The 24,663-nt window shown below is 32.4% G+C and overlaps 1 protein-coding gene across 4 annotated transcripts in view; it reads right to left on the reverse strand.

Moving 5' to 3' along the window:
• Window positions 1-24,663, reverse strand: part of PTBP2 (polypyrimidine tract binding protein 2) — a 75,392-nt gene that overhangs the window by 19,690 nt on the left and 31,039 nt on the right. For all 4 annotated transcript variants that reach the window (XM_072754545.1, XM_072754544.1, XM_072754547.1 and 1 more), the window contains exons 4-8: window positions 18,982-19,154; window positions 17,670-17,813; window positions 12,773-12,937; window positions 12,572-12,682; window positions 6,626-6,821 (exon numbers count right to left, since the gene is read on the reverse strand). In XM_072754545.1, the coding sequence (XP_072610646.1) occupies window positions 6,626-6,821; window positions 12,572-12,682; window positions 12,773-12,937; window positions 17,670-17,813; window positions 18,982-19,154 (789 nt within the window). The remainder of the gene's footprint in view (window positions 1-6,625; window positions 6,822-12,571; window positions 12,683-12,772; window positions 12,938-17,669; window positions 17,814-18,981; window positions 19,155-24,663) is intronic.

Genomic DNA, 24,663 nt, shown 5'->3' on the forward strand with positions numbered 1-24,663 from the left:
GACAATAAGAATAACTACATTTAGGGATAATGTGAGGATTAACTCACAAAGGCTAAGAATGATGCCTGGCACTTCATACATATTCACGAAATGGTTAGTGATTAGTATCCATATGCATCAGACAACCTTTTGGGCTTCCGGCATTGAGACAATATCATTTTAAGCCACAGTATTTCATGTGTTTTTGCTACAAAATATATGGAGAACTGTAGCAATTAAGGTGGAATCTTAAGTAATTACTTTTAAACTAATAACTTTGTAAATATTTATTCCTATCACAGGAACTACCCCCAAAATATCTAGGCATTTTTATAGTGGAGCCCAATTCCTATAGGGAAAGCAAATAGTGGTAGGAAAAAACAGCTAATATCTTCTATCAATACCAATCACATAAAAAGACCCCTGGTGTAAGTATCCTTAAGACTCATTTCAGCAAGCATTTCTTTTTAGAAAAGTCTCCTTAATGGCCTACATCGTAATAATTAACTGAAAGTAGCCCTATAAATTCATGAAATTACCAACTGATAATTTTGTTCTTCCTAAGCTATTGAATGGTTCAGTAGAAAAACAAGAATTTCCAAATGGCATTCACCTTGGAGGCTACTGAAACAGCCTAAATTTACTAAATAATACCTAAAACACAACAATGAGCATCTTATTTCCTAAAAATACACACATGGGAAAACACAGGCATCACTTAAATATAAGGAAATAATATGAGTACTGCTCGATTAGCTCACTGCTAACATACTAATTAATTTCCAATTAGTTTAGCTTTGTAGTTTTCCCCATCATCACTCTGAAATAAGACATGTAAGATAGCAATGTTTCACAAAAGATGTTTTTACTGCATATCCTATAGAATCACAGTTAAAAAGTATAAACAGACAGATTGCATATACACAAGGATTAAAGGGAAACATCACCTAAGGGACTTTAATCCTTTGAGAAAACAACTCCTACTCATTATTTGTAGATCATTTTTTTCCTCACAAATAGCTGTAAGAGAAAAGTGATTTATATTCTGTTGGTATTTAGTAAGGAAATACTAACGCCTCCTGGTGCATTCCTGGTTCTTTATTTTAGGGGGATGAATTCTTTTTTGAAAGAAACATATCTGAGTTTTAATTAACTCTGTTTAGTCTCTTATTCACCACCCGCCTTCCCTCTTTTGGGCCACTGGCTAAGACTAAAATAAAAAAAGATTATTACATTGATAAACCAGACAGCTCACTTCTGGACTAAGGTCACTATCTCAAACACATTTGAGGCTACCAGCACTAGAGGCAACTTACTTACTTACTTACTTTCTGAAGTTTAAACTGTAGTTGGAAAGAATCTAGGTTGTACCCATTCATGAAAAGGTTTAAATAATAAATGAAAAAAAACAAAAGCTGGGCGTCAATTTCTTCCACCAAAACTAAAAAATAATTGCAAGAATTCAACTGTCCTGCACAAATCGCATTACAAGGTAAACAGTCCTAGTTGATGAAGGAAAACTCTATAAAGATTTTCAACTAATTAATGTAGAGAAATATGTCAATTAGGGGAGAAAGGCAACATTTGCAAACACCAAATGAAATAATTAAGGCACCAATCACTGGTGGAAACTCAAACCATTAGTAGAAAAATATAATGGAAAGATCAGAATGTCACCACCTGAACCACAATCTGTCTTAAAGCAACACTCAATGTGGGATAACCAGATGTTTTATGCTTCCAATTAAGATACAACATGTAACACAAGAACACCTACTATAAAGTATTCCTGCTTGAAAAAAATGTAACAGGACGTAAATCTAATCAAGCTTTTGGAGCGAACTTCTGGTCTACATAGAAGATGCAGTCGATGGAGGAACAGGTTAAGATGACACTACAAAGAAACAGCCACACCAATCAAGTTTGTAGGACTTTCCCCAAATTTCTAGGTTTCTTCATTAAGTCAATGGAATGGAGGGTGGGGATGAAGGGAGATGACTACCACAGATTTTGAGTCTTAGGAAAAATAACAACCACAAGGAATCTATGGCCCTTGAGATCCTATTCTGAACAAATCAAGTCTTAAAATATGTTGAGACAATTGGGGAAATTTGAAGATGGATTGGGTATTCAGTGACATTAAGAAATCACTGTCAAATTTGATGAGTGTGATAATCATATTATGGTTTGATAAGAAAATGTCATTATTAAAAAAAAAGAAAATGTCATTATTTTAAAGATATTATGATAATGTTTGAGATGACATGACATGATGTCGAGGGTTTGCCTCAAAATACAATAGAAAAAATGAGCAGATAAAAGATAAAACAAGTGTAGAAACTACTAAATTGAGATGAATGTAGGATTCACTACATTAGTATATGACTGAAATCTTTCATAGTAAAAAGTTTAAAATTATTACACAAATAATCCATTCAAAAGTAACAAAGAAAACCAAAGATTTCAGAAACCACTTAAAAATAATTTTTAAAAAATATTTAAGTTTACGTGTTAATCTTATAACACATAGAGAAAAAAAATCAATTTAACAGCTAAACAATATTCCATTAGAACAATTATACCAAGATATATTTGGCATGAATTAACAGTATTAAAATACTATTTAATCGCTTTGAAGAGTGTTTTTTTGAGAACACCATTAACTTTGCTAAAAAGCTAAAATTTACCATCTAAAAATTACGAACTTTTCTCTATAGCAGTAATTATCAGCTCCCATTACACAGTAAAAGCATCTTGAGATCTTAAGAAACTATGGACTGCTAGGACTCACTCCGCATGATTCTCAGCCTGGTGATGTATAGAAAAACCTGAGACACTGTTTCTATAGAATTACAGATTTACCTTAATGAACAAATGTTTGTAATATCTGTTCTCAATTATTATTTAAGATCAACAGATTTCTCATGAAAAATTTGGTCTGCCTTCCTGTTAAGGTCATATGATGAGATAGCTTGCTCTTACTTTATTCAACTCAAAATGCATAGAAAGTTCTAACATTAAGTATTCTTTGACACATTGTCTTCCTTAATTTTTAAAATGTAGACAACATGAGCATGAAAAAATACTTCTAGCACTTCTCTAAAATCGATCCACCCCTTAATAAACTATACTTCTTAAACATGATAAAATGATCATAGTAATGATGTCTCAATTTATAAATCTCAAGGATTTTTATCACTTTGTTCTAAGAAGTAGAATACGTGAATAACTAACAGTTGGCCAGGTTTGTGATTATGTATTTAGATGTCAGATTTCTAATTAATTACAAAGCACTCAGTCTTCCTCTTGAAAAAGTTACATTTTCTGAAACACGGTAATCCCTAGTAATAAAAGAAAAAGAGGAGGAGCCAGGTATAAAGGCTAGTCTTATAAAATTACTGTGTAAAACAAATCAATTAAAATGTACTATATTGATTCCAAATTCAATCAAGTTCTCAGATATAAAAATTATACAAGGTAAAGGAAATTCCCCTAAATATTTGCAGAAAAGGAGGACCATCTAGTACTTGTGTTCTTAAGAAGACTCAGCAGGAAATGGATCCAATGATACTAGTTGGTTGTATGTCAAAGTCACCGGACTTATTAAATATCATTGGAGGAAAATAAACATAGAAAAAATTTAGTTACCACTCCAGAAGGCTATTAAAAGTAATATTGGAGGTCTTTATAAACGGTGTTTGAAAACGACTTTTAAAAAAGGCAAAATATGGTTCCTAATAAAGATCACAATATCCACAAATGTGTGGGGGAAAAAAGTTAACTTCAAGTCCTATAGATGGATATTTTTGGATTGAGATAAATTATTTAAAAATAACTTATCTATAAGCTGGCATCTAAAATACTGTGAATCAAGTTGAAGACTCAGCTCATACGAAATATGTATATCCTTAATACGCATTTTACATATATTGTATATCCCCAACAGAAAACCTAGCCAACCAATTCAGAGACTTGTAAATGTCTAATAAGAATTTAAAAATTTAAAAATGTCTAATAAGTTAGCTCATAAAAGTTAAATAATAAAACTTGACACATTCCTGTTCCTATCAAATTAATATCCTAAGCAAATCAAAAAAATAATATTCAATGCTGGTAGGCAAAAAAGTAGAATGGCCAGCCTCAAATACCATACTAGTTTAATATCATCTTTCCAGAAAGAAATTTACAGTAAGAATCAGGAGCCTTTAACATTTTCTTTGACCCAATAATTCTAGCTAAAGGAATAACTCATTCCTTTAGCTAGACAAAAAAGTTATGTACAGGGTATTTGTCACAATGCCACATATATTAATAAAACATCTGGAAGTAAAGGTACTTTCAAAAGTATTACAGATCCACCAGCATGCTAGATAGCTATTAAAATTATTTTTCAAAAAAATTCTTACTAAAATAACTATTACAATAAAACACAGAACTACGCTTACAGAGTGATTTTTAATTTGTACAAAAAATATGTATTTGCATAGAAAATAAGAGGAAAAAATGGTTACCTCTTTTAAATTATCAAAACTACCAGAGTCCATACCATTATTTGATTTTTGAAACTTACAACTCACCTATCATTCAAAAGATATCTGGGGATACTTAGTATAAAAACCTGGTTATCACAAGATGCAAAACCATTAAAACAGGTAAATGATGAAGTCATTTAGTAAAGGAAGGTGAATTCACATATCTTCACCACACAACGTTTTCTTTTTAATCAGAGTGCAGAAACAAGATATATTAAAATATTCAAAATAGAGCTAGAAGATGAAGACAAATTTATTAAGTAGTAAACAACTTTACTCATGCTTTTAGTGCAAAACATGCAGAACACCTGAAAAATGAATGATAAAAGTATAGAGAAGATACAAGTTAATTATGCCAGGGCTTCATAATCTTTTATGAAAAAGACATTTATTTCATTATTACTTAAAAAAAAAAAAATCTCACCAGGGCCATGAAGTTGCAAGGAAAACTGATGAATTCCCTAGAAGAATCCAGCTGACTTCTAACCAGGACTCTACCCAGAATCCAAACACACGCAGACTTATCTAACTATACGTAAAATGGGCACAAAACTCTGTAGAGTCCAAAAAGTGATTATTATGATCCTGTGCTTGATGCCAGCTGAATTTGACATTTTATACTTGTTTAATGAGTTGGATGTGCATTTTTAAACTTCTCAGAAACTAGATATAAAATCTTGATGTCATCTACATTAATGATTAAATAATTTATCTCCCCAGCAGAACTACTGTGCCTAGTAGAATGCCTAGATCTAAGAGTTATTCAATAAATGTTGTTTTTTTTCTCTTCTGTAAAATAATTTCTATTTGTAAATAACTTAAGAATCTACAAGCAAGTAATAATTACAAAGATCTTGTTATCACTCATTGTCTCACTCTTGACTTTACCTTTAAAAATGGTACACTATGAAATAGTCAACTTAACAAGCCAAGTTGAGGGAATAAAGGCTTAAACTAAGCCTACACAGTATAGAAATTCTGTCAGAAAAGAATGCTAAAGAATCTGTTAAAATCATGATAAACAATTATGGCTTGGGCTACACATATTAGAAAATTAGAAAAATCCAGTTTTTTCTCAAGTTACCAGAATTAATTCTGAGTATCAACTGCTTCTCTTGTGCATAAGGTGTCTTTGTTCACGGATGTATCACTTACATTACTACATATTTACAACAGATAGCAGAACTGTTACATATCTACAGTAAATATATATCTACTTCCAAGAATTACTTCATTATAAGATGTTTTTTCTTTATCTGACTGAAGTAATATAAACTGAACTATAAGAACTAGTTTGTAATTCATCAATCTTGGGTTCCATATGGACAGAAACTGATTTAAACATAATCTTACACATGTCAGAAATCAAGAATTTCCCAAACACAGCAAATAAAACTGTAAAATTTCATCTTGTTATAAATCACTTTACTCATATAACTTGCAAAAAATAACATTTTCTCTTATTCTTTCTTCATCTTGACTCGATCAACCAGTAGTTAAAAATTTTTGCATTGTTTTTCGTGTGTGTGTGTCTATGTGTGTGTGGTGAGTCAAATCCACTGGAGAACAAAGTGAAATATAAATGGTTAAGACAAAAAAAGAGAAAACCAAAATAAATTTTATAGAAAATTCTTCCTAGTTTAAATTGCTTTTTAAGAGATAGGCTATAGTATGTGTTGAAAAAAACCCTATGACTACTCCTATTACGTTTTGTCTATTCACTTTTCATTGCTTCTATGCACCGCTAAGTTAAAACAATCAGATTATCCTTAAAGAATATGCACATAGAGTCTAGACCTAGGCTCAGACCTAGACAGTCTGACATCAAGTTTAACGTGAAATAAACTCAACAGTATTTCTTCTCTAGAACTTTTCTTCTTTCATTTTGGGAGAAAAAATGAGGACAGTGAAAGGAATACAGCTGACAGAATTTTCATAACATTTTAGGTTTTTCTCCCAACAGCATTCATATGCCTCTTATCTAAAAAAATAAATAAAACCCAAAAATTTGTTAAATTACAAAGTGGGGGATTCATTATACTTACTGGAGTTTAACAGGCACTTTCCCATTTGGCAAAATGGGAGAAAAGTGGTATAGACAATAAAAATCATACCTAAGAGGGAGGTCTCCTTGGCAAATGCTGCAGCGATAGCTGGGTCCAATGCAGGTTGTCCATCCCCAGATGGAAGATCAGGTCGAGTATAATCCCTACTTTTATCATTGTTGTATTTTACATTCAAATTCACAAGTTTGGAAAAATCAATCCTTAGGGTACAGCAAGCATTATAAATATTCTGACCATCTAGGGCCTGTAAAAGTGAATAAAGTATATCAGCAGTCTTAAGGAATGAAAATTATCAAGAAACAGGACTTTGACAATAAAACCCAACAATGAAGACCTGCACATAAAAAACACCAGGAAAGGGATCAAATAGCATGTATCATTGTTATCCCAGCTGTACATGTATCTTTTCCAAAAATACTTTAAATAGAAATGCTACTTTAAAATACAACCAGTTAGGCACATATACTAAAGCTTTTAATTAAAAAAATCTGCAAATAATTTGATTTAATAAACAAGGATAACAAATACCGTCAGTCCTACAAGAGTTGTACCATAATGGTCTGCATAATACTTTATTATACATACATACTTTTTGCTGGATGGCAGTACTTAGAAGAATTGGTATAATTTTATATGGTAACTTTTGTTTGATGCCACATTTTATGAAGTGCTTCAAGCCAAATATATCACTATAATGCATAAGAGCAATTCCCATGAAATGGGGCAGAAACTATTATTTCCTTGAGATGTCCACGTGAATCAAAACTTGTTGAATTAGAAAATGTAACATCATCCCAGAAAAGCTTAGGAATAGAAGAGTGCAAACTCTAGACCTGAAAGCCTATAGTCAATTAGGTCATCTTGAACAAGTTACTTAACCTCTCTGAATCTCAGGATCTATCTTAATCTGGAAAACAGAGGTGATAATGGCTGCCGTAATCCTCGCAGAGTTACCTTGAGGATTAAATAAAAGATGACGTGAAAGTACAATGTGAGTTATAAGACATATGCTACTGTTATTATTATGGTTTTTTTTTCCTGCTCCTATATAATCACCATTTCTACTCTGGCTGGATATAAGACTAGAACAAACTAAAGAACAAGGGAATATATTGTTAATTTTTCGTTAGAATAAACATTTACTGTAAAGACAATTCAAAAAAAAAAAGACAATTCAGAAATGAAGAATATGTTTAGTTCTATAAACCACTTTGAAAATGAAGCAACAGTTCTTCTGATAAAATATCAAGAGATTAAGCTTGATGTTTACATAGACCAAAATCCATTAGGTATATAAATCTAGAACAATATTATTTTAATAGTAGATCAACATTCTTTTGCAAGACCTTTTTAGAGATTGGACTAAAATACAGAATACGAATCTTAGGACAAATTCAAGAGATTGTTGAATATTTCCCTCCAACCCTAATACTTCGATTGTTAATCTTTTCCGGAGTTGTTATTCTCTTATAAAGCAAAATGCCAGGGGGAAATATCTTCCAATTAACTAAAATTAATTGCCAAAAACTGTAATATATAATAAGAGTTTGGTTGGTTCTATCCCTCAAGCTGCCTTTACATAGCACTTTCAAAAACAGAGTACTGGGCTCCCACCCCCAAAGATTATGATTTCTTAGTTCAGGATATCTTAAGAGTCCCATTAGATGCATATGTATATATGCATATATATATATGTGTGTGTGTGTGTGTGTGTGTGTATATATATATATATATATATATGCAATCTATAGGACAAGAACCTAGGTGAGCTCTGGATCATACTCTGAAGGACACTATAAATTCTCTTTACCAAAATGTAAAGGTACATTTTGTCGGCTAACTGAATTCCCAGTGCTTATTTTTCATCTTCCATTCATTGGAACAATTGTCACTAGAAAAGTAGAGGTAGGCTTGAGATTCTCTTTCTAAACTTGTATACTTTGCCTATAATTTTATATAACCTCCACCATTTTAACAAGCATAAAAATGTAGCAACTTAACTACAAAGTTTAGAACCAACCCATTTCATTATATACTGAGATCCACAAGGATGACTGCAAAACGAGAAGACATCTGTAGCAGAGCAGATGCTGGAAGAGTTGTGACACGGGATCAAAGTTCTAAGTGCTATACACTGCACTATGTTCTAGGAATACAGCAGAGCAGAGAACAAAGCAGACAAGGTACTCACTCTTACATAACTTAGAGTAAAACAAAAAATACAGACATCTAACAAGTAATTATAAATAAATTTAATATGTGGTAATGAGAACTAAGAAAGGGCTATGATGTAGTTAGAAGTTTACAAAGACCTCTCTGAGATGTGTAAACCTCAAAGACAAGAGTTGGAGATAAAAAAACAAAGAGAAAGCAGAAGCAAATGGAACATGAGGCTGTAAGTCTGAGAAATTAGAGGAAAAACAGCACACGCAATCAATTTTAAAAAGTCCAATATAGTAAAAGGTGAGACAAGCTGAGGACAGATGAAGAGTTTTGTAAGCCTTGTTAAGGAGTAAGGACTTTATACTAAGGAAAAGTCACTGAAGGGCACTGAGAATGAAGTTATAGAACTTTAAGTTGAGATCATTCTTAGTACTCTGTGGAAAAAACAGGTGTGGGCGAAGAAGTAAAAGTTGTGAGCAAAGTCAGAAGACCATTGAAATAAGGATTTAAAAGATGATGGCCTATATTAGGGCTTTATTCAAGCTGATTCATGAACTAGCAGCCCAAACCTATCTGCATGAAGATAAGGAGTCTATGTCAGCATATATATCAATATCACACTACACGCATCATAGCTAGAAGCATGCAGACTTGTATTTTGGCAAAAGCTCCTGGTAACATTAGAGACTAGCACTCTGAAGAACACCTGGCTTAGACTAGAGTGGTGGCAAGAGCTGAGAGACGAAAGAATAGATTCAAAAGAAATTGATGATAAGAATCAGTAAAATTTGGTGATAGGCTGAAAGAAAGAGGAATAATAAGTCATGTTTTCTGGCTTGTTACTGACATAGAATTTGGTACCCTGGGAACACCACAGGTGAGGCAGGATTTGTTTTGGGGGGTGGGGCGGGGAGGCCAGGGAGGGTAAGTGACAGGAGTGTGAAGGTGCCTAATGGTTCACTAAGTTCCTAGTCTGAGTCTCTTAGGACAGAACACTAGAGAATCATGTCAAAGGCACTGTCAGAGTCACAAAGGTGTGACTCAGCTGCGGGAATAGATGAAGTCCCCCAGGCAGAAGGGAGGGATATGATAAGACATAGAGAGGTGGAATATATCCAGGTGATAAGTGTTAAAGACCTGGAGAAGAGACAATTTTAAGAAAGAGAATGGCTTACAGTGTCAAAAGTTACCTAGAGGTTAGGGATGATAAGAACTGAATTCATTAAACTGAATAATGCTTTTTAGATTTTCCTACTGTAGTGATCGCTGAGGACACTGGAAAAGAACAATTTGGGAAAAGGGGGTTGAAACCAAATTATAGTAGGCAGAGAAATAAAAAGAAGTATAAACAGCAAACAAAGAGCTTATTTAGTAAATCTGGCTATAAATGAAAAGAGAGAAGAAAGGGTGATAGATGTAGAAAGATGTGGAACTCAGGGTAAATTCAATTACAGTGAAGGAGATATAAGGATACTTAAAACACTGGTAAGAAATAGCCAACAAAGAGAAAAATATAAGAGAAAGAAGGGATGATAGATAGTGCAAAGTCTTTTGGAGGGCAGAAGAGAACAGGATCTGGTATTTACTGGTCTTAGAAATATCTATGCCTTTTATTAGAAGAGAAAGATAGGTGTGATATAAGTAGATTTTGTGAGAAAAGCTAATGGGAGTTTCCATCTGATAGTTTCTATTTTTCCTGAGAAGCAGTACACAAGGTCATAAGGGGAGTAAGAAAAGATTTGGTGGAATGAGAATTTTCTGATATAGTCATTGTGAAAATTGGGACAGCATGAGGACTGGTGAAATGTGGTAAGATTTTTCAAGTACAGTAGAGGGCCAAGTCTAGTTGTGGTTGATGCTGATGAATTTCAACTGGTACCAACTGCTAGATTATCTGACATTCTCTAGTTATACTCAACAGTCCATATATGGGCATGAAGAAAAATTACTACAGTCATCAAAAGTCTGTTTCAACAAAGTGTCAGGGTTACAAGATAATGGAGCAAGCAAGTTTGGGAAATAAACATTTTTTCCTTCTCTAGTAAGTGAAATAAAGTTGAGTTCAGATACCAGAATAGCTAATAATTAATATCAAATAATTACCTATTCTCTTGGAATTACAATGGTACATTTTTACAGAAAAGCCCTGAGTGTATTAACGTTCACAATACCTGATGTTTATTATCTGTACACAGAAGACTGAGTAAATGAAAACTTCAAACACCTGATAACATTAAAGTACAACCTTTTGTCATGATTACTGTAGATTACTTCAGACAAAACACACATATAAACTACTTTCCCCACTGAATTACAGCCCACAGTGTAATTCCATTTCATTGATCCTTTACCAAATACTCTTCCCTCCGCATCAGAAAGGATGACAAAAAATATTCCACATTAAGACAAACATACACTGTATTTTAAATATGTTGTGAAGTTGCAAAAAATGCCATAAAGATCATGACTTTTAGACTGTCTGCTACTGATCAAAGTTCATACCGCATGTATTTTGGTTACTCTTTAAATACATAAAATATTCTCCAAAGTTGGAGGACTGGGGCATGTAAAGAGAAATCATTATTTTTGGAAAAAAGAATTCCAAGTGTTAATGTATGCCTGAAAAGGAAAATATAATAAGATTAGATCATGTAACTTAAGAACCAGTGAGTAGCAACAGGCTGAAAATATGTCTCCCTTACACATAGTGGGTATTACGATTAGTAATTTAACCTCTTTAAATATTAGCCTCCCTTTGTAACAAAGGATAAATTCCTGTTCTGTTTACAACATAAAATATCAGGAAAAAATTGACGTAACAGCACTTGCTAAACCATTTCAATTATGTCAATATTAACAGTACAGACTTTGTGCTGTTTTTTGCTCCCCAAATGAGATTCTGAGGATGGAAACACAATGAAACAATCAAAGATGGTCTGGGTTCCATACAATCTATCTTAATCTAGAGGAAGCACTGAAGTATTACAGAACATAATTAGTCTGAAAATAAGAGTAAGAGGAAGAAAAAGAGGTAAGATAAAAGGCAAAAGATGATAAGTAAAGACAGTTGATGTAATGGTTTAACAATGAATATTTAATGGTTTAACAATGGAATAATCACAATGAAATAATATGACACAAGAAGTTAAACAGCTAGAGCAAAGGAAGAATTAAATATGATACGCAAACAGAAGATTAAGGCATTTAGAAGCAAAGATATGGTACAAAGTTTTGAAAGGTGTCATGATGTGGGAACATAAGTTTACTTCTTTTAATAGTTTGTCACCCTCCATACATAATAAAAAATATGTATGTTGTAAATAAAAAGTAGACTAAGAACCATTCAGAACAGTGGTCTTTAAAAAAAAAATCCTTAAAAAGAATATTAAATATACCGTAGTCTTAAATAAACTGAGAACCTATCATAACGTCTGAGCCATATGTGTGATGATACACTTTAGCCAAACGGTCTTGATAGCTAAATTAATTACTGGAAAACACTTAAAATCTTTACTAACGTACATGCACAATTTAATCCTGCTATATCCTCAAGAGCTTAAAACTTCAGACCTAAATCAAACAAAAATGCAAAATAACAGAAACCTGTATTACAGAAAACTACACATGTAACTATCCTTAAAAAGGAAACACTATCACAAATATTAAGCTTTCCTAATAATATCTAAATGACACCAATTTGTGCCATCCATAAAGCTACATGGTATGTCAGTATTAATGACATTCGTGATATATAGCGTGTATATCTATCTGCCTTTGAAAAATGTGGCTATAGTCAAAAAAAAAAAAAAAAAAAAAGGGCTCCAGACTTACTAGTTTTGCTTGTTGAGCATTTACTGGATCACCATACTGGAGAAGAGCTTGAAACTGGTTATTTTTTGTAAATGTGATTATCTTCAATACAGCACCAAACTTAGAAAATATCTGTTAAAACATTAAAATCAAAGTATTATTTATCTACTGTATCATTATTTCTCCAGTTTATAGGTAAAGATGAAAATTAGTTAAACTTACTTGGTGAAGAACATCAAGTGTTACAGGGTAGTACATATTGTCAATAATTATTCTAAGCACTGGACTCTGGGCTGGAGTCACTGCACTCTCACTAACTGTGGTGCCACTAAGAGGAGTATTTGCTGTCTGGACAGCTGTCACAGCTTGAAGAACTGCTTGAGCACGCTGAAAATTGAAAGATAAACACTTCAGAAACATACTGAATTTTCACTTATACTTTTAAGCTCATTTCTTTTCTAGAACACATACAGATTAAACAAAATTTAATGGTCAATAAATACTTTGAGCACCTGCCATGAACCAGGTATTATCTGTTTATAATTCAAGTAGTCTACTAATATTTAATTCAAAATAATTATCTAGGGTTTGGAACCTTTACTGAACAAGCAAAGATAGGCAGTGTAGTTTATTTTCAAAAGAACAAAATATAGTTTGGCAAATTCACATAATCAGAAAATGTTTTAAAAAGAAACTTACAAGTTTCTCTAAAGAGAACAATAAAACTTCAGTCTTACATTATTCACTACTCCATAAAAAAGGCACATAGTAAATCTCAGCAAGATAACCCCAAAAAACATTACCATAAGGCTTATTATTTCTAATATAATCTTAAGAGAGGAATATTCAGGATACATATTAAGTCTTTTTTCAGATTAGCGTAACTTCTAAGATACTGCTAATTAAACCAGGACAGAGCAATTACTGTTGAAACACATCTTAATTTCTGAGATTTTAAAACGTGAAAAAATATACATACAGAATAGACTATTCTTACTGTGACAGATAGATAAGGAAATAATTTTTCTACCTATTTGGAGTCAAAAAAACCTATATAAAGGCAAGTAATTATTAAATAACAATGACAAATACTGCTACATTGCTTTATAGTTTGAAAAAGCTGTATTGGCAGATGAATAGGAATATCAACTGAACACCATGATAGAATTAGGACAACACTTATGAAAATAAACAGTGCTCCCTTGACAACACATTTGCTATGGTGGTAATCATTTTGCAATATATAAGTGTATCAAATCAATACATTATATCCCTTAAATTACACAATGTATCCATTTTATCTCAATAAAGCTAGAAATAAAAAAGAAACAGTTCACTGAAATGACACATAACTAGGGGAATCACACAGTTTGGAATTCAGAGACCACATGCCCATCTGGTTAAACCTCATTATTTAAATGCTAAAGAAATAATAAGGCCTACAAATTTATATATTGGCTAAAATGACTCAAAGTATTTTAAATAGTGTACAGCAATATTAATTACTTCATTAGTGGAGCATGTCCTTGAATATAGTTATCTGTTACTACAAAGAAATATCACAATTTAGGAAAATACTAACATCTCCTCTTTCAAATAATGGAATGACTGTCTTTCTGAAACAGGAATCACATGATCATGGTATGCTATTCAAATGGTACAAATGGTTGTTTCCTCTGCAACCCTATCACCCTGTCTGCTTTCCCCTAAACATCACAAATTGGACATATCTGTGAAATGACTACCTAGATAAAAAGAGAACATTATCAAAACTCTAAAAGCCACATTCATGTTTTCTCTCAGTTAAATAAATGGCGTCATATAGTAGGTTTTACTTTCGTCTGGCTTATTTTTTTTTCTTTTTTTTGGTTTGGCTTCTTTCAATAAATATTATTGTTATGGTGTACATACATGTTTTGCAGGTACCAGCAGCTTGGTCAATTTTTTTTTTTTTTTTTTTTTGTATTCTAACAAATTCTAATGAATGAATATGCCACAGCATACCCTACTGCTGCTGAACATGTGGATCATTTCCAGCTTTGGACTATTATGTATTAGTATTCCATGAACTTCTTCATACATATCTTTTGATGCACATATGTGTAACTAGGAGTAGATTCACTAAGTCAAAGAATATGTATATGCTCAGCTTTACTATAGGTTTCAAGTTTTTAAACACAATCCTAAGAATTTACATTCCCAAACATATATATGAAAGCTCCAGATTCTCCTTGTTACCAACACCTGGCATCATCCATCTTAATTTTAGCCAATCTGTTAGTACATGGTAGTATCTCACTGTGATTTTAATTTGTGTTAAGATTTCTTAATGCAAACCTAATCCAGTCTTTGTGGATCAAAAGACAGCTTTCTGGAGGAAACTAAATGTGAGACCTGAAGATGTCTAGCAACTGGCTGTGTGAAATGTGGGTTGGAAAAATGGCACAAGGGCAGGCAGGTCATAATATTCCAGGAAAAATTAACATCACAGAAACACAGTGTTCCCAAAATACTAGAAGTAAGAGAAAGAATGTCAGGTTAGAAGAGTTACAATTACTTTTCGGCAGACACATAGGCAAATATATAGCCAATAAGATAGAAATAGCCATCTTTTCTGGGGGCCCTTATCTTGAGCATGAAAAGGATCTGTTGCAGGGGAGTAACTAAGTCAGATTTGTTTTACAAGGACATATGGGGGGAGGTAGAAAAGGAAAAGGGAGACAGTGGGGTGAAGAGAGAGGTACTAGGGAGAAAGAAATCAAGAGAGGAAAGTAAAGAAGTAGATGAGTATGAGAGCTATCATAGTAACATAGCCAAGAGGTGATTGTGTGTGTCTGAGCTATGCGAGTATCAAGAACGATGATGAAAACTAGGCAGATACTAAGAAGAATAAATTGGTAAGACTTGGTAACTTGACAAAGGATCATGGAAGAATTCGTGGTTGACTCATATTCATTTGCCTCTGTTATGAAAGCCCATGAAAATGCCTATAAATGAGGTGATGGGGATTAAAGAGTACACTTATGATGAGCACTAAGTATAAAAGTGTATAAAATTGTTGACTCACTATACACCTGAAACTAGTATAATACCATATATTAACTATACTAGAATTAAAATAAAAAGCTTAATTAAAAACACCCATTAATGAATATAAAATGGAATAAACCCAAATATTGAATAGAAAGGGTGTTGTCATCAGCTGCGAATACTTTTATCAAAATACTGGTATACAGAAAATGAATGGAAACAAATAAGACACAATGAACACAAAGCAAACAGGGTCTGCACTGACAGTTACATGAGTGACATTAGAATCTGGCAGTCACAAAGGGCAGAGGGGGAAAATAAAAGGGTTAATGGAAAGTCTACCTAATGAGCAACAGGTAAACTGCTGCCTCCCCACCCCACCCCCATCATCACTCTCTCTCCTTTAACCATTAAAAAACAAAAACAACAAAATGCTCCCTTTAAAAGAAACAGGAATTCTGAAGGGAGTTTTACTGACCCAGAATAAGAACCTTTTTTGGTATTTGGAGAATCCCAGCTTAATATCCAAACTCATTACTTTACTGTAATGAAAGCCTACCAGTCCAACCAGTAAAACTTAACTGTCCATTCTGAAATATGAACAGACTACTGGGGGGAGAAGGGATAGACAGATGGATATACAAGATAAACATAATAGCTAACACTGAAGAAAATAAGATAATTAACATATAGTATTTTTTAAAATATTGTTAATTAGTACCTTAAAGAATTGTGAAATCATAAAACATGACCGATTGTAATATTAAAAAAGATGATCAGAAAAGATTAAAGGGCTTCTGAAAACCAAAATTATGGCTACAAAACCAGGTTTTCTTCAACAGAAGCAACTTTGCATTGCTCCCTATTTCTGGAATAACCAGGTCAGAAGAAGTGCATTTACTTCCTAATCACTTTGAAGTGATTAGTGTTACTCAAATGTCACTTCTTCATGGAGATTTCACGGTTTATCCTATTTAAAATTATAAATACCCTTTCCTTACTTACATTTGTCTATGTATGTCTATGCCTTATCTTTATTTTTTCATGATCTTTGCACTGGAAGCTTTTAAAATGAGAATGCATTCATGAATTAACTTATTAAAATACTAACATATAAAATAAAATTGAAATACTAAATACCATTTTAAATTATAAGTAAAATGAGTATAGAATATTTTCTTTTGGTATATTTCCAATGATAAATTTTTTGAAGCATAATTTCTGGTTCAAAAGTAATGAAAATTATTGTCAAATTAAACAACAAAAAAAAGAAAATTTAGCCTTTAGACAGTAAGTTTTAAATGATTATTTATAACCTATCAAAATGATCTTGAAAAGTCACTTTTTATGAAGGTTAAAATCTATGAGGAATTACATTCCACTACATTTTCAAGACAAAGAGCCAAATATAGTTTAGATATTACTGAAACAGAAAAGATATAATTAGCTAAAAACTGTATTAAATAAGCTTACAATTTTAGACCATTCTTGCAATGCTCTATGTATTTAGGCTTAAACCATTCTTATACCATTTTTTTAAAAATATATTAATTTTAAATAATTAGTATCTTCTATATCATTTTAAAAAATAAATCAAAATATTCATATATTTTCAATTCTTACATATTGCTTCCTCCAGGAAGACCATGAACACATCTGCAATAAAAATACTTCCATGAAACCTAAGACCTATACAAAGTCAAATATAAACATACTTTAAAAGTCCAGGCAACAGAGTTCTATATAGTTTATGTGAATAGCAAGCTCAATCTCATAGTTCCTATACAAAAATCTGAACTTACAACATGAAATGAACATTTTGACCAGAACATTAAAGCTTTGAAAAACTATTACTTAACTAATTTATCAAGTACCAATTTAAAACATGAAAATAATAGACTACACATTTTGTAAACTAACATAATATTTAACATTTAGGGACGTACTACAAGAAAATGTGTTGAAAATAACAAAATGCCATAGTTAATGTTCTGAATGGTTAAACGGTTAAATGGTTACTTTCCATTCATACATCTGAGATTCTTAGTATGTCTTAGGCCATTTTATTTATGTACCAACACATACTCACTTGGTTTAACGTATTATCTGTTTTTAGTTCTTTGTGATTGGAGTACTGGATATAAATTGGTTGGTTACGGAGATGAGGTGTCACAGCAGAATAGTAATTAACCATAGTAATAGCTGCTTCCTCTGTTGCTAGTTCCAAAAATGCCTGAAAATTTAAATAGCAAAAATTTTAATACTAGGAATTATATTTCAAGTAAACTTCAGTATCTGTGTAATCTATTCAGCTAATGAAAAAAATTACTATCTAGAGTATAACCTTTCCAGGTACATTCAGACACTCAAATAAGTTATCCTACTTATCCTTATTTCCACACACCGCAAATGTAGTCTAACAAAAACTAGACAAAAATCTTTTTTTTTCTTGACAAAGTAAAATCTAAACATTTTCTAATATTAGAATTTTACCATTCCCCTATTAGAGAACATAAGAGATCTCAAAGTCATTTTTAAAGCAGTATAAGTCCAGAGACAAGGAAAAAAATTAAAAATCCAATTATTAGTGACATTAATTATATTTAATAGATGTTAAATTTCCCACCTTCTTCTAAATGGTATTAGAAATTTTAAAACAAAATCTTATTAATATGCCTGGGCTTTTTTGCCACAGGGATATTTATTCAATGAAGAATATCTAGGATTAATAACTATTTTCTTCTAATGCTACCAGATAAGTATTTCCATGAGATAAGCTTAAAGGTTAAGATGCTACTAGTGTGGGGCGTGTGGGTGGGTCAAATGGGTAAACATCTGCCTTCAGCTCAGGGCACGATCCCAAGGTCCTGGGATGGATGGAGCCCCACACAGAGGGATCCCTGCTCAATAGGGATCCCGCTTCTCCCTCTCCCTGCTGCTCCCCCTGGCTTATGCTCTGTCAAATTAAATTAAAGTAAAGTAAAGTAAAGTAAAGTAAAGTAAAGTAAAGTAAAGTAAAATAAATAAATAAATAAATAAACAAACAAACAAACATATCTTTAAAAAAAGCTACTAGTATCCCGTTTTCTGATATTACAAACAGTAGAGACACAATAAAAAGCTGCATTTATATACATTTGTATTTTCCACAATCTCATTATAACCATCTAAAAATGAATTCAAAGACAAAATTTGAAAACTATAGTGAATCACTCATTCTGGCTCCACAGCGTTAGTTTCTCAATCAGCATTACCAGGAAAAATCAGAATAAGACTTCTGTTATGTTCTTTTAGAAAAGTTAACACATACCATATTCTATTCTTTTATTAAGAATTAGCTAATTCACACATACTGGGTAGTTTCAGGCTTAACATTTTATAGGTCCTGAAAGGAAGCATACCTGATTTTTTCCTTTCAGCATAAGGATGTTGGTCACCTTACCAAAAGGTAAGCCTAAAGCAATAACTTCTGTTTCTGTCACTTCACCAGGTAATTTTCGAATATGAAGTACACGAGAAGGAGCACCATCCATTTTATCTTCTCCTTTAAATTTCTTGCTATCATTACCATTGGCTGAAAAACATTTTAAAAAGTCCTTATTAATTTTCCTCATTTGCATAAAAACCACAAAATTTAAAAAAGAACTTAAATACACAGCTGAGTAGACCTGAATAATTCCTAAAAATTCAAAAAGCAGGCTGCCAAAAGAATAGAGAAAATCATATCCACCATTATTAAATAAAATTACATTATCAATTAAGATCACTATTTGGTAAATATTTCTGAAATGTATACATAAAGAGTAACAAATGATAAGCAAAAATATTAAAAGGCAATTTAATAAATTGTCCCATGCCTAAAGAACACAATTATCTTACAATTTAATCATTTTATTTTATTATGAACTAACAGAAATACAAAAAAATACAGAAATACAAAAAAAAAAAAAAAAGCTCTACTTTTGACTTAGCAAAAATTAGGAGATTGTAATTTTTACCTGGGAAATTATAAATGGTTCACAATTTGGAATGTATCATACTCAAAAATGGGAGCAAAGAAGGTAGTGCTGTAAAAATAATTATGCAATCAAATCCACATTATTATGCCTTACCTACAATGAGACTCTTCTCATTTATTATCTATCTAAATATTTTGTCACTATCAACATTCAACATCTATATACTATAAAATACTCATGGACTTGATTAACTTATTCTGTTACTATGCCCTTTAAAGTAAACTGATATATTTTAATCAACAAAGTAGTTACCGGGCTTTATTTCAAAGCCTCACCAAAAATAAGGTCCTACTACAGACACAATAAAATAGGTGATGTTTTATGCAAAGCTGTTTGAAGAACTTACAGTCTAAAGGATATTTCTGAAACTAACTAAAATGAAGGATACTTGATAAGTTGAAAAATATACAGGTATACCCTACTAGTATGTAACTTTAGATACTTCATGGTATTCTCCAAATCAACACTACCCATTAATATTATATGTGTGTGTGTGTGTATATATCAAATTAATCTTAGAATTTTACAGATATTGTTGAATATATATGTATATATCTTGAATATATATAATTAATATATATATAATTAATATATATGAATATATTCAACAATATCTGTAAAATTCTAAGATTAATTTGATCTCCAAGTGTCTTTAAAATTCATTCATACACTGATTCTGTAAGAGTTACGAGTACCAGGGCACCTGGGTGGCTCACTTAGTTAAGTGTCCCACTCCTGATTTCTTTCATATCAGGTCATGATTTCAGAATTGTGAGATCCAGGCCTGTGTTAAACTCCACACTAGGCATGGAACCTGCTTAAGATCCTCTTTCCCGTCACTCTTTCAGCCCCTCACCACTACTCACATGCTCACATTCTTTCTCTCAATAATAATAATAATGATGATGATGATGATGATGATGATGATGATGATGATGTTGTTGTTGTTGTTGTTGTTGTTGTTGTTACTGAGTATCAAGAATGTGTTTGGCACTATTTGAGGCTCTAGGGGTACAGGAGTGAAGAAAATGATCGGTAAGATCCCCAATGCTCGCATACAGACTAGTGGGAAAGGTCAACTAACTAGTACACTACACTGTAGGAAGATACCTCCAAAAAATATCACACTATATACAACTGTATCCTTTTCTCCCAAAGACCATGTAACATCAAAACTCCTCATACTGATACTCTCTCAGTCAGTTAATAGTTTTAGAAGGGGTGGCTATTATTCATATTTTAGTACTAAATATTCATATTTTAGTGCTAAATATATGAAATTTATTTTTTTAATAAATTTATTTTTCATTGGTGTTCAATTTGCCAACATATAGAATAACACCCAGTGCTCATCCTGTCAAGTGCCCCCCTCAGTGCCCGTCACCCAGTCCCCCCCACCCCCCACCCACCTCCCCTTCCACCACCCCTGGTTCGTTTCCCAGAGTTAGGAGTCTCTCATGTTCTGTCTCCCTTTCTGATATTTCCCACTCATTTTTTTCTCCTTTCCCCTTTATTCCCTTTCACTATTTTTTATATTCCCCAAATGAATGAGACCGTATAATGTTTGTCCTTCTCTGACTGACTTCTTTCACTCAGCATAATACCCTCCACTTCCATCCATGTCAAAGCAAATGGTGGGTATTTGTCGTTTCTAATGGCTGAGTGAAAGTTTTCTCTTTAGATGAGAATATGAGAACATGAAATTGGGAAATGAGGACTAAATCATATGACTAAGCATACTTTCATACATAAAAAAAAAACTCCAGCCCTGAAAAAGGACACAAGAAAATGTATAGCCTTTAGCTTATCAAACACATAGGCCATTTATTATCCTATCAGAGAAGTAAAGATTGGGTCTCTCTAGGTTAGATCTGTGATTCTTCAGAACACAAAGTACCATAATTTTGGACTTCTTTCTATATAATCTTTTCCCTTCTAGTCCTGAGGTAAACCCAGAAACTTTTGGTTTGTGAATGTAAAACCAGTCATAATTAAAATGATTTCTAAGAATAAGGCAACAACGTCGTAATGCTTTTATTTATGCATACAGGTTGTATAAATTGCAGAAATCTGTAATCACATCATTTTCCATGTATTATTTAGCCTTCTTAAAGTCATGCTTAAGATGTTCCTCTCAAATTCGAAAAAATAGTATGTAAAAAAAAATGTAAAACCTATGTCTACTTAATACTTCTCTTCCAAACTCAAAAGTAGTTTTCTACCTCAATTCTATAGTGAACATCTTCACCTTTCGTCACTTTTTTTCCTTGACTGACCTTTGCTCTTTACTAGTGTTTACCTGCAGTTCTCGCATTAAGTTTCACTAAGATGCTGGGTAAAATGTTAAATTCATCCATGGTCAAAATACTGTGAGCCCTCTCATCCCTACCAAATGTCTCTGTTCCCACAATACCCTTAACAATTCATTTCTAGTTTTACTTCCCTTACTCATTTTACAGCTCCTTTGAACTGTCTGCTTATGTACTCATTCCCAATAATAGTTGGGAGGTCCACAAGCTAATTGGCCCCAAAGTCCTATCTTTACTTGCTCATATGAACTCCAACACTTAGGTCTCAAAAACTACCTTCTCATTTAACTCATAAATCTATTATTTTAGTCACAGCCATTCACCAATACTCTAATTTTATTTCCAACTAACTGTGTATCAACTTGAAGTACAACACTTCAGAACTTTATACTTATTTATATACTGGAAACTAAAAAAAATATTAGTACACTGTCATTCTCTTAAGTCATTCACATTCCAGCATTTATAGAAAGTAATGCTAGCTTCCTTTATCAAATGTGAAACTGAGTAGAAAAGTGGTTTCAACTCCAAGCAGTTTTAAGTTAGATTTCAGGGCAAAGCATAATGTTAAAGAAGCTGCTGGCTGTAGACAACTAAAACATAAAAAGAATCTGAGTTTAAAAATGAGTGTTTGTACACCTTACTTTCCTATCTGGGAAAATAGAAATTCCAAAGAAGGGTTAACCAGAAATGCAGGTATATACAAAAAGATATTTCTGTTACTCTGACAGTTGTTTAGTCAAGACCAACAGCTACCACAAAAATAAAAATAAGAACAAAATAAATAAATCTTAGGCTTATGGTAAAAACTAGATGCTGTAACTACATTTTTAAGCAGCTGTACAGCCTACTTGCCAAAAGTACCTTACAGATGAACTAGAGAAAACAGAAGCCTAGACTAAACTAGAAGTCTCATGTGCTGGAAAATTCTCAAAGCATTATAACAAAATGAAATGACATTATATAAAAATGTCTTTACATAAAAGTTAAAATGAAAATCCCAAAGAGTTCTGGTTAACCTATATCAAACAGAATCCTTGGAATGATTTCAGTTCTTTCATGTAAAAATATTACTTTTAGCAATAATAAGTCTATGACAGAATAACAATTAGCAACACTGGCAGAAACATATATACCTTAGAGGAATATTCCATATCCAAAGCTATTAAGAAATGACTCAAAAATTTTACAGCTGTCAAGGTTCCTCCCCACTGACGAATAGTTAAAAACTCCTTTCAAATAATCCAATCCCAATACTAGTTGGAGCTAGTTGTTTTGAAATGTTTCACTTTTATTTCTGAAGGAACTAATGCATTACAAAAGAATCTTAATGCACTGACTTAGTAGATACTTACATGAGACTAAGGTTCTAACAGTATTAACTTTTCTCACTACTAAAATTTATTTTTTTCTTTGACACAAAAAAACAGGTATATATTTTAAAAGAAAGTCTGTCTGGACAGATAAGGGAAAGGCTGTTGAGATAGATGCTTTTAGAAACCGAATTCTATAGTAAAGTGAATTTGAGGAAGCATTTTGGATATAGCTGGAATATATGAAATCTTGTTCTGTATCTGATAACCATAAAAGTTTCCTTGTAATACAGTCTGGAAAAGTACCTTTTTGAGACACCTGGATGACAGTGGCATATTTTTCCAGGCAAGTATAATCACTGGTTTTTAAAGGTATTTTATGCTATCTGCTCTTATAAGCAACAATATTAATATTGGGGTCTGTGGAAACATACACAGAATCTCACCTCTCTATGTTAAGGGGGAAAAAAATCTTAAAACTCAGTGAGTATCCACTGTGAATAAAGATAAAATAAGTTAAATGTAAATTTCTTATGTGATAACAACACTTTAAGGATTTTTATTCCATTACCAAAAGATTCAATTCATTCTTCAGTCATAAAGTACATTATTCTTAAACATACTTTTAACAGATAATTCTTTCCACTGAAAATAAATCTCCTTTTCCACTATTTTCCCTTTGTTAATGGGACTATCATCCATCAACCCAGTGATTCTAAGCCCAAACTAATACTTCTCCCAAACTAATCTATTTCCAAGTAACTCAGAAGTTCTAATTTCTTGATACAACATTTCCTTCATATTCTATGAACCTAAAATTCAGAACACCTTAGTATCTCTGGAGCATATTATTGGAAAGTGTTTAACTGTCCTATATATAGCTGTGACCCCCACAAAATAGAAAATCCTTTCTAATATGTAAATCTGGTAAAGTCCAAGCTCCTCAGCAAATCAAATCCTATACCCAAACCCCAACCTATCAGGGTTCAACTTTAGTCATTCCCTCCTCTCTTACTTCACATTCTAGCAAAATAAAACTGGGGTAGTTCATGGTTCCCAAGTTGGTAGCCTTTCCCAGTTTCAAACCACTTTTAGACTGTATAACTTTGTTAATTGATATGGGGTATGTCCAATACCCCAGAGAATTACCTTGTACTTGCTGTTAATCCCAACACCCACAGGCCACCATTATTTTGGTTTCTTTACTAAAAATTATCTGTTCTTTAACTTTGTAAAAAACGGAATCAGTGAGTGTTCATTTGGGTATGGCTTCTTTTGCTTCATATATTGTCTTAATATTCACTCATGTTTTTGTAATAATAGTCATTCTTTTACTAATCTACTGTATGATTAGAATTCATTGACCCATTTTTCTACTGACAGACATTTGGATAATTTCAAGTTTGGGATTATCATGAATAAAGTTTTTTATATGCATATTT

This window comes from Vulpes vulpes, chromosome 3 (assembly GCF_048418805.1).
Source record: "Vulpes vulpes isolate BD-2025 chromosome 3, VulVul3, whole genome shotgun sequence".
Classification (NCBI taxonomy): domain Eukaryota; kingdom Metazoa; phylum Chordata; class Mammalia; order Carnivora; family Canidae; genus Vulpes; species Vulpes vulpes.